The 15,684-nt window shown below is 59.0% G+C and overlaps 2 protein-coding genes and 1 pseudogene across 2 annotated transcripts; all 3 read left to right on the top strand.

The window, feature by feature from the left end:
• Positions 1–188: 188 nt before the first annotated feature.
• LOC142083176 (inositol 1,4,5-trisphosphate receptor-interacting protein-like 1) lies at positions 189–2,831 on the top strand (annotated as a pseudogene).
• Positions 2,832–6,335: 3,504 nt separating this feature from the next.
• On the top strand, positions 6,336–8,114 carry LOC142083175 (inositol 1,4,5-trisphosphate receptor-interacting protein-like 1). Its single transcript, XM_075152412.1, has one exon. It carries the CDS (start codon positions 6,540–6,542, stop codon positions 8,112–8,114), a length of 1,575 nt encoding a protein of 524 aa, XP_075008513.1. The 5' UTR covers positions 6,336–6,539.
• A 4,332-nt stretch (positions 8,115–12,446) lies between these two features.
• Positions 12,447–14,201, top strand: LOC142083174 (inositol 1,4,5-trisphosphate receptor-interacting protein-like 1). The gene has a single exon (XM_075152411.1). It carries the CDS (start codon positions 12,651–12,653, stop codon positions 14,199–14,201), a length of 1,551 nt encoding a protein of 516 aa, XP_075008512.1. The 5' UTR covers positions 12,447–12,650.
• Positions 14,202–15,684: the final 1,483 nt, after the last annotated feature.

Here is a 15,684-nt window from a genome sequence, read left to right as displayed (position 1 = left end):
CAAGAGCGGCAGCGTCCTCCTCCCAGTGGTCTCCCCAGCACAGCAGCCGGTGAAGACCACGGTGCCTACAAAGATGAGTTTCGCCCTGCTTTCCCTTCGCACCGTCACGGACATTTGGCCATTTCGCACGGGCTGAGAAACTCCCTGGCAGCTCCGGCTGGGCAGGGACCAAGCGAGAGGCACCGCTGATGTGCCTCCGTGTGTTCACTGGGGTCCGGGTGGAGAATCTGCCCGTCCCAGACACTCCCCAGGGAGTTGGTACCGCAGAACTGAACACGCTGGACATGGAGAAGACGGTGCTCTATGGTCAGTGGGAGCTGCCCGCTGGGAAATCGCCACCCGCACCCCCTCATCACCCTGGGGAAATCTCTCTCTGGCAGCAACGTCCTCTGGCAGTGGCACAGCAGGAACAGAGATCCTGCCACAGGCAGGCCCCATCCCACCACCAGCACATACACCACCACCCAGCCATCGGCGTCACGAAGGCACCAAGAGCACACCCGTGCCCACAAGCACAGAGGTCAGCACCAAGGGAGCCGATCCCACCCCATGGGATGGGATCTCAAGGAGCAAAGCATCCACGGGTCACGTCACCCAATTTTGTGTTTGGTAGGGGTTGGGGGGCTTCTGTCTGCTTTGTAAAGGGAGCCCCCGGCAGCCCCGTCCTGCCGGGTGGGTCTGTACTTTGTGGGTGTCGGAGCTTTGGCTGCCCGGGGCAGCTGGGAGGGGCTGAGCCGGGGTGGGGCCGAAGGGCGGGGCTGGCCGGCGGGCGTGCCTGTGATGCGCTCGGGCGCCTGTGACAGCACAGGGCACGGCTCACAACGGGGGCGGTTATCAGGGGCGCCAGCAGCAGCGCTGCCCCAGTACGGCCTGGGCCAGCGGTGAGTGCGCACGCGGGGGGAGGCCGGGCTGGGCGAGGGCCGGGGCAGAAACGCGGCCCCCGGGGCGGGGGGTTCTCACCCTGCATCGAGGGCCCAGCCGCTCGCGGGAGCGCCTTGGGCAGGGCACGGGGCCGCCGCCGGCGCGGCTGGGCGCAGGCCTTGCTGCCTCCCAGCTGCCTCGCCCCCTCTCCTACCCGCCCCCAGCTCCCTGCGGCTCCCGTCCCCGCTCCCCCCGCCGCCACCTCCCTCCCTCCCAGCCCCACTGAACCCCTTCTCTCCCTCCTCCTGCAGGCCATGGCCGCCATAAAATTCTTCGCCTTGGTTGTGCAAAGCATCATCCAGCTCCTGCAGATGGTCGGTGATGAGCTGGATGAGGCCACGCGCGAGCGCATGCAGCAGCGTGAGGAGATGCTGAGCCGGGAGATGACTCGGCTGCTGCAGGAGCTGGAGCAGAGCACCCAGGAGCAGAGCACCCAGGAGCAGAGCGGCTTTGCCTGGGGAGCCCTGCTCTTTGCTGCCTTGCAGCAGTGGCAGTTCTGGGCGATTGCTGGAGCCCTGGTCCTGCTCTTCGGGCTCTGCTGGTGGCTCAGGAAAAGGAGCCGTGAGCCAGACAGCAGCAGCGACGAGGAGAACTCCAGCAGTGACGAGCAGAGCTCCAGCAGCGACGAGGAGAACTCCAGCAGTGATGAGCAGAGCTCCAGCAGCGACGAGGAGAGCTCCAGCAGCGACACGGAGCAGGTGGAGGAGGAGGAGGAAGAAGAAGAAGAAGGCGGCAATGATGGTGCATATGACCTGCAAAGGTTTTATGACGAGCACATACGGTCGCCAGTTCAGTACTTGGCCCTAGAGTGCCGGGAGGTGAAGTTCTGGGTGGATCGCTTCATCCTTGCCTTCCAAGATGTCTTGTCAAACAGTTTCTTCCCAGTGCCGCAATCAGCCATCGGGGTGGGCAGCGCCTTCGAAGGTTGGAGTCCCCGTGAGGAAGACATCGTCTACCGCCTGCTCGTGCCCCTGGAGCCCCCCCGTGGGCACGTCTTCCACCTGGAGCTGGACAACGCGAGGGAGACGCCGGCAAGGAACCTCCGCATCCGCGTGGAACTGGTGTGCACCTGCCTGAACGAGCAGCTGGCAGGAGAGATGCTGTGCTTCCTCCACCGCCCTGAGGAGGAGCTGAGGAGAAATCAGAACCCCGGCCTCCTAGGCACCCTCTGCACCGGCTCCTACCTAGATGTGCAGAAAACTGCCCGCTGGTTCCAAAACTTGGTGGAACGTGCCTGGGTACGTTTCCATGAGTCGTACAGTTACCGTCTAATAGTGCTGCCCTCCAGCCGCTCCTGCAAATTCCAGGTGATCAACAACAACAACAAAAGCCTCTGCATTGAGATGATGTTTGGGGTGCAGCAAGGCGACTCGGACATCTTCGTGAGCAGCCAGACTAGAGAGACCATCTTCACCCCAAGCACGATGTGGCCGGAATGCTACGCTGTGGCAGAGGTGAAGTTCTTCAGGCATGTGGCCACGCGTGCACCACAGGACAGCGTCCACCTCAAATGCCTGCAGCTCTGCGCCTGCATCTTGGTGCGCAGAGGCTCTTCCACCTATGCCTTGAAGACAGCTGTGATGCACCTCCTGACCACCATACCCCCAGCACACTGGCACAGGAGCTATTTTGTGCTGGGGCTGCTGTACATCATGCTGTACCTGCTCCGCTGCCTGGAGGAGAAACGCCTCGACCACTTCTTCTTTGGCAATGAGAACGTGCCCGAGGAGATAATCTTGCCCCCAGCCTTCCAAACGGCCGAACCGCCCAACCTCTTCCAGCACCTGGCGCAGGACCCGGATGCCCACGCCGAGGCAATGCATGAGCTCATGGAGCTGCGAGATGGGCTCGCAAGACTGCTGGGAGTGCCCAGAGATGCGTTTGCGGGGCTCATAGATGACAGCGGATGACCAGCTCCTACTGCAGGGAAAAAGAGGGGAGAATGCGGGACGAGGCACGGGAAGGGCAAACCCTCTGCAGCAGCCCTCTGCCAAGAGCAGCACTCTTCTCCTCTCCACAGTCTCCCCAGCACAGCAGCCGGTGATGACCACAGTGGCGACAAAGATGAGTTTCGCCCTGCTTTCCCCTCGTGCTGGGGCGGCCAGGACGGTGATTTCACACGGGCCCAGAAATTCTTGCTGGCAGCTCCGGCTGTGCAGGGACCAAGCGAGAGGCACCACCCATGTGCCTCTGTGTGTTCCCTGGGGTCCGTGTGGAGAATCTGCCCATCCCAGGCACTCCCCGGGGAGCCGGTACCACCAGGATATGGAGAAGACGCTGCTCCGTCGGCAGTGGGAATTGCTGCCGCACCTTTCCTCCACAGCAGAAGCACACTCTGGGGAGTGGGACCCGATGCAGCTGAAGGGGCCGTTGCAAGGAGGCTTGCGACAGAGACTGCCGCTACCACCTGGGCAGCGACCGCACCCCCTACTTGGAGAGAGTCCATTCCCTCCAGGAGATCCACCCTGTGTGAAGATGTCAATAAATCACTTGTTTAACAAACAAACGCTCGTCCGTCAGTGTCTGTGCATCACTTTGTTGGGGAACGCGGGCACAGGGTGCTGACAGCTCAGCTGCCCCAGAGTCGGGGAGCCTTTTGCAGAAGAGCTGATGCGGTGGGCTCTGGTTTCATGATTCACTGGGCTGTGGCTTCCCAGGGGTTGTGGGTTAATGCCAGGAGGCAGCCTGGCATCACACAGCAGCTCTATCACTTGCCCCCAGTGGGACGGTGGAGAGAATCTGAAGGGTGAAAGTGGGAAAACTTGTGGGCTGAGAGGGGACAGGTTAGAAGGTAAAGCAAGAGCTACGCACCCAGGCAAAGCAAAATAAGGAATTCATTCACCGCTCCCCTGGTCTGCTGAGCAGACCTGCCTTTTCGGGAAGCGTTCTGCCTCCCTGGGGCTCGGGTTGGAGGCGTTACCAGGAAACTTCCGAGCCTCGTTCGGCCCTCAGATTATTAGCCGCTCTTGCTTTTTCATGTGGGTGCCAACGATGTCGTGATGAGAAGCCCAAGGGTGGTCAGAAGAGACTTCAGGGCCTCGGGGAGATCGGCAAAGGGATCAGGAGCGCAGGCAGTATTCTCCTCTGTGCTTCCACTTGTGGGGAATGACCTTGAAACAAACAGGCGGACGCAACTTCTCAATACTGGCTCCCAGGCCAGCGTCACTGGCCGAATCTGGGGATTTTCAATCATCGGATGGTCTCTGTGACACCAGGCCTGCTGGGGCCTGACGAGGTGCACCGTTCTCAGTGGGGGAAAAGTATTTTTGCTCACGAGCTAGCGGGGCTGATTGAAAGCGCTTTAAACTAGGTTTGAAGGGGGGAAGGCATAAAATGGGGCTTAACGAGCGATAAGCTAAGGGACGGCATGACGATGCTTGAGGAGGGGTGTGCTAGTGAGAGCTTTCACTCTGCTCCACGAAGTACTGAGTAGGCTGGAGCAGAGTTGAAATGTTTGTACACGAATGCACGCGGTGTGAGGAACAGACAGGAGGAACTGGAGGCCTTGGCTCAGTCCCAGAGCTACGACACCACTGGCGTGAGTGAGACTTGTTGGGAAGAGTCCTGTGAGTGGAGTGCTGTGCTGGACGGTTACGGCTCTTCAGGAGAGAGCGGCAGGGCGGGCGAGGCGGGGGGTAGTGCTGTATGTAAAGGAGGGCTTGGGCTGTACAGCGCTTGCAGCTGGGGACGACACGCTTGAGAGCCTCTGCCTAAAGATCAGGGGAAAAGCTCACAGGGCGGATGTTCCTGCAGGAGTCTACTATGGATCCCCCAGCCAGGGTGATGACACCGATGTACGATTCTGAAAGGAATCGAGGGAAATCTCTACATCAGTCGCCCTATGTCGGCCTTACGGGCGACTTCAACTTCCCGGCTGCTAACTGGGACTGTCATAGAGCAGAGACGAACAGGCCCAGGAAACTCCTGGAGCCCACGTTGAAGGTAACTTTTTGATACGGGTACTAAGGGAGCCGACTAGGAAAGGTGCCCTCCTAGACCTGTTGTCTGTCCATAGAGATGCTCTCGTGGGTGAAGTGAGGATTGGTGGCTGTCTTGGCCATAGCGATCAAGAAATGGTTGAGTTTAAAATCTTTGGTGATATGGGAAAAACTGCCAGCGGAGCTACTACCCTGGATTCTGGGAGAGCAGACCTCAGGCTGCTCAAGGAACTAGCTAGTAAGGTCCCCTGGGAGTCTGCTTTCGAGGGTATTGGTGTCCATAAACGCTGGTCACTTTTTAAGAGCCATTTCTTAAGAGCACAGGAGCGGGCAATTCCCCTGTGTCGCAAGTCAAGCAAGAAGGGCAGGAGGCTGGCTTGGCTGACCAGGAATCTCCTTTGGGAACTTAGGCGGCAAACCAAAGTGTACGGGCTTTGGAAAGGGATCTGGGGGTGTTGGTTGATGTAAGCTCAATGGGAGTCAACAACGTGCCCTGGCGGCCAAAAGGGCCAGCCATCTCCTGGGGTGCGCTAGGCACGGTATAGCCAGCCCGTGCAAAGAAGGGATTGACCCGCTATACTCAGTACTGGTGCGGCCTCACCTCCAGTACTGTGTGCAGTTTTGGGCACCACAACGTAGGAAGGATGTAGAAAGATCAGAATGTGTCCAAAGGAGGGCAACAAAGATGGTGGAAGGACTAGCGGGCACGTCCTTATGAGGCGCGGCTGAGGCCACGGGGTTTGTTCAGCTTAGAGGAGAGGAGACTGAGGGGTGACCGCGCTGCTGTCCACAACGCCCGCAGGACGGGGAGCGGAGAGGGAGGTGCTGATGCTTCTCTCTGGGGTCTGGTGAGAGGACGCGAAGGAATGGCTTAAAGCTGCGTCAAGGGGAGTTCGGACTGGACATTAGGAAAAAGTTCTTCAGGGAGAGGGTGGTCAAGCAGTGGAACGAGCTCCCCCCAGGAAACGGTCATGGCCCAAGCCTCTTGGTACTCAGGAAGCAATTGGACAATGCTCTTAGAGACGTGATGGAACTTTAAGGCTGCCCAGGGTGGAGTCAGGGGTTGCACTCCATGATCCTCGTGGGTCCCGTCCAACTCAGGATATTCTATGGTGATGAGACTGCCATTGGCAGGCAGGTGATAATGAACCCCAAATACAGCACCACGCAAGCTCCGGTGAAGAAAATTAGCTCTAGCCCAGCCTTAACCAGTACACCGGGGCAGCTGGAGCGGCTGAGCCGGGGTGGGGCCGAAGGGCGGGGCTGGCCGGCGGGCGTGCCTGTGATGCGCTCGGGCGCCTGTGACAGCACAGGGCACGGCTCACAACGGGGGCGGTTATCAGGGGCGCCAGCAGCAGCGCTGCCCCAGTACGGCCTGGGCCAGCGGTGAGTGCGCACGCGGGGGGAGGCCGGGCTGGGCCAGGGCCGGGGCAGAAACGCGGCCCCCGGGGCGGGGGGTTCTCACCCTGCATCGAGGGCCCAGCCGCTCGCGGGAGCGCCTTGGGCAGGGCACGGGGCCGCCGCCGGCGCGGCTGGGCGCAGGCCTTGCTGCCTCCCAGCTGCCTCGCCCCCTCTCCTACCCGCCCCCAGCTCCCTGTGGCTCCCGTCCCCGCTCCCCCCGCCGCCACCTCCCTCCCTCCCAGCCCCACTGAACCCCTTCTCTCCCTCCTCCTGCAGGCCATGGCCGCCGCAATATTCCTCGCCTTGGTTGTGCAAAGCATCACCCAGTTCCCACAGATGGTCGGTGATGAGCTGGATGAGGCCACGCGCGAGCGCATGCAGCAGCGTGAGGAGATGCTGAGCCGGGAGATGACTCGGCTGCTGCAGGAGCTGGAGCAGAGCACCCAGGAGCAGAGCACCCAGGAGCAGAGCGGCTTTGCCTGGGGAGCCCTGCTCTTTGCTGCCTTGCAGCAGTGGCAGTTCTGGGCGATTGCTGGAGCCCTGGTCCTGCTCTTCGGGCTCTGCTGGTGGCTCAGGAAAAGGAGCCGTGAGCCAGACAGCAGCAGCGATGAGGAGAGCTCCAGCAGCGACAGGGAGCAGGTGGAGGCGGAGGAGGAAGAAGAAGAAGAAGAAGGCAATGATGATGCATATGACCTGCAAAGGTTTTATGATACACACATAATGCGGTCCACAGTTCAGTACTTGGCCCTAGAGTGCCGGGAGGTGAAGTTCTGGGTGCATCGCTTCATCCTTGCCTTCCAAGATGTCTTGTCAAACAGTTTCTTCCCAGTGCCGCAATCAGCCATCGGGGTGGGCAGCACCTTCGAAGGTTGGAGTCCCTGTGAGGAAGACATCGTCTACCGCCTGCTCGTGCCCCTGGAGCCCCGCCGTGGGCACGTCTTCCGCCTGGAGCTGGACAACGCGAGGGAGACGCCGGCAAGGAACTTCCGCATCTGCGTGGAACTGGTGTGCACCTGCCTGAACGAGCAGCTGGCAGGAGAGATGCTGTGCTTCCTCCACCGCCCTGAGGAGGAGCTGAGGAGAAATCAGAACCCCGGCCTCCTAGGCACCCTCTGCACCAGCTCCTACCTAGATGTGCAGAAAACTGCCCGCTGGTTCCAAAACTTGGTGGAACGTGCCTGGGTACGTTTCCATGAGTCGTACAGTTACCGTCTAAGAGTGCTGCCCTCCAGCCGCTCCTGCAAATTCAAGGTGATCAACAACGACAACAAAAGCCTCTGCATTGAGATGATGTTTGGGGTGCAGCAAGGCAACTCAGACATCTTCGTGAGCAGCCAGACTAGAGAGACCATCTTCACCCCAAGCACGATATGGCCGGAGAGCTACGCTGTGGCAGAGGTGAAGTTCTTCAGCCATGTGGCCAGGCGTGCACCGCGCAACAGCTTCCACGTCAGATGCCTGCAGCTCTGTGCCTGCATCTTGGTGCGCAGAGGCTCTTCCACCTATGCCTTGAAGACAGCTGTGATGCACCTCCTGACCATCATACCCCTGTCACACTGGAGCCTGCCGTCTTTCATGATGCGGATTCTGGACATCATGCGGTACCTGCACCACTGCCTGGAGGAGAACCGCCTCGACCACTTCTTCTTTGGCAATGAGAACGTGCCCGAGGAGATAATCTTGCCCCCAGCCTTCCAAAGAGCCAAACCACTCAACCTCTTCCAGCACCTGGCGCGGGACTCAGCTGCCCACGCCAAGGCAATGCGTGGGTGCATGAAGCTGGGAGATTGGCTCGCAAGACTGCTAGGAGTGCCCAGACCTGTGTTTGCGGGGATCAGATCTGACGGCAGATGACCAGCTCCTACTGCAGGGAAAAAGAGGGGAGAATGCGGGACGAGGCAAGGGAAGGGCAAACCCTCTGCAGCAGCCCTCTGCCAAGAGCAGCACTCTTCTCCTCTCCACAGTCTCCCCAGCACAGCAGCCGGTGATGACCACAGTGGCGACAAAGATGAGTTTCGCCCTGCTTTCCCCTCGTGCTGGGGCGGCCAGGACGGTGATTTCACACGGGCCCAGAAATTCTTGCTGTCAGCTCCGGCTGTGCAGGGACCAAGCGAGAGGCACCACCCATGTGCCTCTGTGTGTTCCCTGGGGTCCGTGTGGAGAATCTGCCCACCCCAGGCACTTCCCGGGGAGCCGGTACCACCAGGATATGGAGAAGACGCTGCTCCGTCGGCAGTGGGAATTGCTGCCGCACCTTTCCTCCACAGCAAAAGCACACTCTGGGGAGTGGGACCCGATGCAGCTGAAGGGGCCGTTGCAAGGAGGCTTGCGACAGAGACTGCCGCTACCACCTGGGCAGCGACCGCACCCCCTACTTGGAGAGATTCCGTTCCCTCCAGGAGATCCACCCTGTGTGAAGATGTCAATAAATCACCTGTTTAACAAACAAACGCTCGTCTGTGAGTGTCTGGGCATCACTTTGTCGGGGAACGCGGGCACAGGGTGCTGACAGCTCAGCTGCCCCAGAGTCGGGGAGCCTTTTGCAGAAGAGCTGATGCGGTGGGCTCTGGTTTCATGATTCACTGGGCTTTGGCTTCCCAGGGGTTGTGGGTTAATGCCAGGAGGCAGCCTGGCATCACACAGCAGCTCTATCACTTGCCCCCAGTGGGATGGTGGAGAGAATCTGAAGGGTGAAAGTGGGAAAACTTGTGGGCTGAGAGGGGACAGGTTAGAAGGTAAAGCAAGAGCTACGCGCCCAGGCAAAGCAAAATAAGGAATTCATTCACCGCTCCCCTGGTCTGCTGAGCAGACCTGCCTTTTCGGGAAGCGTTCTGCCTCCCTGGGGCTCGGGTTGGAGGCGTTACCAGGAAACTTCCGAGCCTTGCTCGGCCCTCAGATTATTAGCCGCTCTTGCTTTTTCATGTGGGTACCAACGATGTCGTGATGAGAAGCCCAAGGGCGATCAGAAGAGACTTCAGGGCCTCGGGAGATCGGTAAAGGGATCAGGAGCACAGGCAGTATTCTCCTCTGTCCTGCTGTTTGGGCTCTGCTGGTGGCTCAGGACAAGGAGGTGTCAGCCAGACAGCAGCAGCTAGGAGAGCAGCTCCAGAAGCACAGAGGATAAGGAGGAGGAAGAAAGGGAAAACCCTGCCCAGCAGCACTTTGCCAAGAGCATCAGCATCATCATCCTGACGGTCTCCCCATGCAAAGGAGCTGGTGACGACTATGGTGGATACAAAGATTCCACGTGTTCACTGGGATTGCTCCCACACGTTTCTCCTCAGCAAAAGCACACTCTGGGGTGTCTGACACGATGCAGCTGAAGAGGCCGTTGCAAGGTGGCTTGTGACAGAGACTCCCGTTATGACCTGGACAGTGACTGCCCTCCCTCTTTGAGCGAGTCTGTGCCCTCCGGGAGCTTTTCCCTGTGCAAAGATGCCAATAAATGTCTTGTTTGAACAAATGCTGCATCTGTGAGCGTCTGTGCCTCACCTTGTTGGGGAAGACAGGCATAGGGTGCTGGCTGCTTGTGGTGGGTTGACCTTGGCTGGATGCCAGGTGCCCACCAAGCCGCTTGTCCTGTTTTTTGCTGGGATAGAGTTAATTTTCTTCCTGGTAGCTGGCGTGGTGCTGTGTTTTGGATTTAGTATGAGAGGAATGTTGATAGCACACTGATGTTTTAGTTGTTGCTAAATAATGCTTACCCTATTCAAGGACTTCTCAGCTTCCCATGCTCTCCCAGGTGCACAAGAAGCCGGGAGGGAGCATAGCCAGGACAGCTGACCCAACTGACCAAAGGGGTTTCCATACCATATGATGTCATGCTCAGCATATATTGCTGCAGGCAGTATTCTCCTCTGTGCTTCCACTTGTGGGGAATGACCTTGAAACAAACAGGCGGACGCAACTTCTCAATACTGGCTCCCAGGCCAGCGTCACTGGCCGAATCTGGGGATTTTCAATCATCGGATGGTCTCTGTGACACCAGGCCTGCTGGGGCCTGACGAGGTGCACCGTTCTCAACGGGGGAAAAGTATTTTTGCTCACGAGCTAGCGGGGCTGATTGAAAGCGCTTTAAACTAGGTTTGAAGGGGGGAAGGCATAAAATGGGGCTTAACGAGCGATAAGCTAAGGGATGGCATGACGATGCTTGAGGAGGGGTGTGCTAGTGAGAGCTTTCACTCTGCTCCACGAAGTACTGAGTAGGCTGGAGCAGAGTTGAAATGTTTGTACACGAATGCACGCGGTGTGAGGAACAGACAGGAGGAACTGGAGGCCTTGGCTCAGTCCCAGAGCTACGACACCACTGGCGTGAGTGAGACTTGTTGGGAAGAGTCCTGTGACTGGAGTGCTGTGCTGGACGGTTACGGCTCTTCAGGAGAGAGCGGCAGGGCGGGCGAGGCGGGGGGTAGTGCTGTATGTAAAGGAGGCTTGGGCTGTACAGCGCTTGCAGCTGGGGACGACACGCTTGAGAGCCTCTGCCTAAAGATCAGGGGAAAAGCTCACGGGGCAGATGTTCCTGCAGGAGTCTACTATGGATCCCCCAGCCAGGGTGATGACACCGATGTACGATTCTGAAAGGAATCGAGGGAAATCTCTACATCAGTCGCCCTATGTCGGCCTTACGGGCGACTTCAACTTCCCGGCTGCTAACTGGGACTGTCATAGAGCAGAGACGAACAGGCCCAGGAAACTCCTGGAGCCCACGTTGAAGGTAACTTTTTGATACGGGTACTAAGGGAGCCGACTAGGAAAGGTGCCCTCCTAGACCTGTTGTCTGTCCATAGAGATGCTCTCGTGGGTGAAGTGAGGATTGGTGGCTGTCTTGGCCATAGCGATCAAGAAATGGTTGAGTTTAAAATCTTTGGTGATATGGGAAAAACTGCCAGCGGAGCTACTACCCTGGATTCTGGGAGAGCAGACCTCAGGCTGCTCAAGGAACTAGCTAGTAAGGTCCCCTGGGAGTCTGCTTTCGAGGGTATTGGTGTCCACAAATGCTGGTCACTTTTTAAGAGCCATTTCTTAAGAGCACAGGAGCGGGCAATTCCCCTGTGTCGCAAGTCAAGCAAGAAGGGCAGGAGGCTGGCTTGGCTGACCAGGAATCTCCTTTGGGAACTTAGGCGGCAAACCAAAGTGTACGGGCTTTGGAAAGGGATCTGGGGGTGTTGGTTGATGTAAGCTCAATGGGAGTCAACAACGTGCCCTGGCGGCCAAAAGGGCCAGCCATCTCCTGGGGTGCGCTAGGCACGGTATAGCCAGCCCGTGCAAAGAAGGGATTGACCCGCTATACTCAGTACTGGTGCGGCCTCACCTCCAGTACTGTGTGCAGTTTTGGGCACCACAACGTAGGAAGGATGTAGAAAGATCAGAATGTGTCCAAAGGAGGGCAACAAAGATGGTGGAAGGACTAGCGGGCACGTCCTTATGAGGCGCGGCTGAGGCCACGGGGTTTGTTCAGCTTAGAGGAGAGGAGACTGAGGGGTGACCGCGCTGCTGTCCACAACGCCCGCAGGACGGGGAGCGGAGAGGGAGGTGCTGATGCTTCTCTCTGGGGTCTGGTGAGAGGACGCGAAGGAATGGCTTAAAGCTGCGTCAAGGGGAGTTCGGACTGGACATTAGGAAAAAGTTCTTCAGGGAGAGGGTGGTCAAGCAGTGGAACGAGCTCCCCCCAGGAAACGGTCATGGCCCAAGCCTCTTGGTACTCAGGAAGCAATTGGACAATGCTCTTAGAGACGTGATGGAACTTTAAGGCTGCCCAGGGTGGAGTCAGGGGTTGCACTCCATGATCCTCGTGGGTCCCGTCCAACTCAGGATATTCTATGGTGATGAGACTGCCATTGGCAGGCAGGTGATAATGAACCCCAAATACAGCACCACGCAAGCTCCTGTGAAGAAAATTAGCTCTAGCCCAGCCTTAACCAGTACACCAGGGCAGCTGGAGCGGCTGAGCCGGGGTGGGGCCGAAGGGCGGGGCTGGCCGGCGGGCGTGCCTGTGATGCGCTCGGGCGCCTGTGACAGCACAGGGCACGGCTCACAACGGGGGCGGTTATCAGGGGCGCCAGCAGCAGCGCTGCCCCAGTACGGCCTGGGCCAGCGGTGAGTGCGCACGCGGGGGGAGGCCGGGCTGGGCGAGGGCCGGGGCAGAAACGCGGCCCCCGGGGCGGGGGGTTCTCACCCTGCATCGAGGGCCCAGCCGCTCGCGGGAGCGCCTTGGGCAGGGCACGGGGCCGCCGCCGGCGCGGCTGGGCGCAGGCCTTGCTGCCTCCCAGCTGCCTCGCCCCCTCTCCTACCCGCCCCCAGCTCCCTGCGGCTCCCGTCCCCGCTCCCCCCGCCGCCACCTCCCTCCCTCCCAGCCCCACTGAACCCCTTCTCTCCCTCCTCCTGCAGGCCATGGCCGCCGCAATATTCCTCGCCTTGGTTGTGCAAAGCATCACCCAGTTCCCACAGATGGTCGGTGATGAGCTGGATGAGGCCACGCGCGAGCGCATGCAGCAGCGTGAGGAGATGCTGAGCCGGGAGATGACTCGGCTGCTGCAGGAGCTGGAGCAGAGCACCCAGGAGCAGAGCAGCTTTGCCTGGGGAGCCCTGCTCTTTGCTGCCTTGCAGCAGTGGCAGTTCTGGGCGATTGCTGGAGCCCTGGTCTTGCTCTTCGGGCTCTGCTGGTGGCTCAGGAAAAGGAGCCGTGAGCCAGACAGCAGCAGCGATGAGGAGAGCTCCAGCAGCGACAGGGTGCAGGTGGTGGAAGAGGAGGAGGAAGAAGAAGACAATAATGATGCGTATGGCCTGGAAAGGTTTTATGACGAGCACATACGGTCGCCAGTTAAGTACTTGGCCCCAGAGTGCCGGGAGGTGACGTTGTGGGTGCATCGCTTCATCCGTACCTTCACCGAGCTCTTGGCAAAGACTTTCTTCCCAGTGCCGCAATCAGCAATCGGGGTGGGCAGCGCCTTCGAAGGTTGGAGTCCCCATGAGGAAGACATCGTCTACCGCCTGCTCGTGCCCCTGGAGCCCCCCCGTGGGCACGTCTTCCACCTGGAGCTGGACAACGCGAGGGAGATGCCGGCAAGGAACTTCCACATCCGCGTGGAACTGGTGTGCACCTGCCTGAACGAGCAGCTGGCAGGAGAGATGCTGTGCTTCCTCCACTGCCCCGAGGAGGAGCTGAGGAGAAATCAGAACCCCGGCCTTCTACACACCCTCTGCACTGGCTCCTACCTAGATGTGCAGAAAACTGCCCGCTGGTTCCAAAACTTGGTGGAACGTGCCTGGGTACGTTTCCATGAGTCGTACAGTTACCGTCTAAGAGTGCTGCCCTCCAGCCGCTCCTGCAAATTCCAGGTGATCAACAACAACAACAAAAGCCTCTGCATTGAGATGATGTTTGGGGTGCAGCAAGGCGACTCCGACATCTTCGTGAGCAGCCAGACTAGAGAGACCATTTTCACCCCAAGCACGATGTGGCCGGAGAGCTACGCTGTGGCAGAGGTGAAGTTCTTCAGCCATGTGACCAGGCGTGCACCGCGCAACAGCTTCCACCTCAAATGCCTGCAGCTCTGTGCCTGCATCTTGGTGCGCAGAGGCTCTTCGACCTATGCCTTGAAGACAGCTGTGATGCACCTCCTGACCACCATACCCCCAGCACACTGGCACAGGAGGTATTTTGTGCTGGGGCTGCTGTACATCATGCGGTACCTGCGCCGCTGCCTGGAGGAGAAACGCCTCGACCACTTCTTCTTTGGCAATGAGAACGTGCCCGAGGAGATAATCTTGCCCCCAGCCTTCCAAACGGCCGAACCGCTCAACCTCTTCCAGCACCTGGCGCAGGACCCATCTGCCCACGCCAATGCAATGCGTGAGTTCATGGAGCTGCGAGATGAGCTCCCAAGACTGCTGAGAGTGCCCAGAGATGCGTTTGCGGGGCTCATAGCTGACGGCAGATGACCGCCTCCTACTGCAGGGAAAAAGAGGGGAGAATGCGGGACGAGGCAGGGGAAGGGCAAACCCTCTGCAGCAGCCCTCTGCCAAGAGCAGCACTCTTCTCCTCTCCACAGTCTCCCCAGCACAGCAGCCGGTGATGACCACAGTGGTGACAAAGATGAGTTTTGCCCTGCTTTCCCCTCGTGCTGGGGCGGCCAGGACGGTGATTTCACACGGGCCCAGAAATTCTTGCTGGCAGCTCCGGCTGTGCAGGGACCAAGCGAGAGGCACCACCCATGTGCCTCTGTGTGTTCCCTGGGGTCCGTGTGGAGAATCTGCCCACCCCAGGCACTCCCCGGGGAGCCGGTACCACCAGGATATGGAGAAGACGCTGCTCCGTCGGCAGTGGGAATTGCTGCCGCACGTTTCCTCCACAGCAAAAGCACACTCTGGGGAGTGGGACCCGATGCAGCTGAAGGGGCCGTTGCAAGGAGGCTTGCGACAGAGACTGCCGCTACCACCTGGGCAGCGACCGCACCCCCTACTTGGAGAGATTCCGTTCCCTCCAGGAGATCCACCCTGTGTGAAGATGTCAATAAATCACTTGTTTAACAAACAAACGCTCGTCCGTCAGTGTCTGTGCATCACTTTGTGGGGGAACGCAGGCACAGGGTGCTGACAGCTCAGCTGCCACGGAGTCGGGGAGCCTTTTGCAGAAGAGCTGATGCGGTGGGCTCTGGTTTCATGATTCACTGGGCTTTGGCTTCCCAGGGGTTGTGGGTTAATGCCAGGAGGCAGCCTGGCATCACACAGCAGCTCTATCACTTGCCCCCAGTGGGACGGTGGAGAGAATCTGAAGGGTGAAAGTGGGAAAACTTGTGGGCTGAGAGGGGACAGGTTAGAAGGTAAAGCAAGAGCTACACGCCCAGGCAAAGCAAAATAAGGAATTCATTCACCGCTCCCCTGGTCTCCTGGGCAGACCTGCCTTTTCGGGAAGCGTTCTGCCTCCCTGGGGCTCGGGTTGGAGGCGTTACCAGGAAACTTCCGAGCCTTGCTCGGCCCTCAGATTATTAGCCGCTCTTGCTTTTTCATGTGGGTACCAACGATGTCGTGATGAGAAGCCCAAGGGCGGTCAGAAGAGACTTCAGGGCCTCGGGGAGATCGGCAAAGGGATCAGGAGCGCAGGCAGTATTCTCCTCTGTGCTTCCACTTGTGGGGAATGACCTTGAAACAAACAGGCGGACGCAACTTCTCAATACTGGCTCCCAGGCCAGCGTCACTGGCCGAATCTGGGGATTTTCAATCATCGGATGGTCTCTGTGACACCAGGCCTGCTGGGGCCTGACGAGGTGCACCGTTCTCAGTGGGGGAAAAGTGTTTTTGCTCACGAGCTAGCGGGGCTGACTGAAAGCGCTTTAAACTAGGTTTGAAGGGGGGAAGGCATAAAATGGGGCTTAACGAGCGATAAGCTAAGGGACGGCATGACGATGCTTGAGGAGGGGTGTGC

Source organism: Calonectris borealis, chromosome 5 (genome assembly GCF_964195595.1).
Source record: "Calonectris borealis chromosome 5, bCalBor7.hap1.2, whole genome shotgun sequence".
Lineage (NCBI taxonomy): Eukaryota > Metazoa > Chordata > Aves > Procellariiformes > Procellariidae > Calonectris > Calonectris borealis.
This window is presented reverse-complemented; position numbering and strand designations above follow the sequence as displayed.

What these genes read in the sequence shown, in the direction of transcription:
- LOC142083175 (XM_075152412.1), top strand. Translation starts at nt 6,540, where the DNA reads ATGGCCGCCGCAATATTCCTCGCCTTGGTTGTGCAAAGCATCACCCAG.
- LOC142083174 (XM_075152411.1), top strand. Translation starts at nt 12,651, where the DNA reads ATGGCCGCCGCAATATTCCTCGCCTTGGTTGTGCAAAGCATCACCCAG.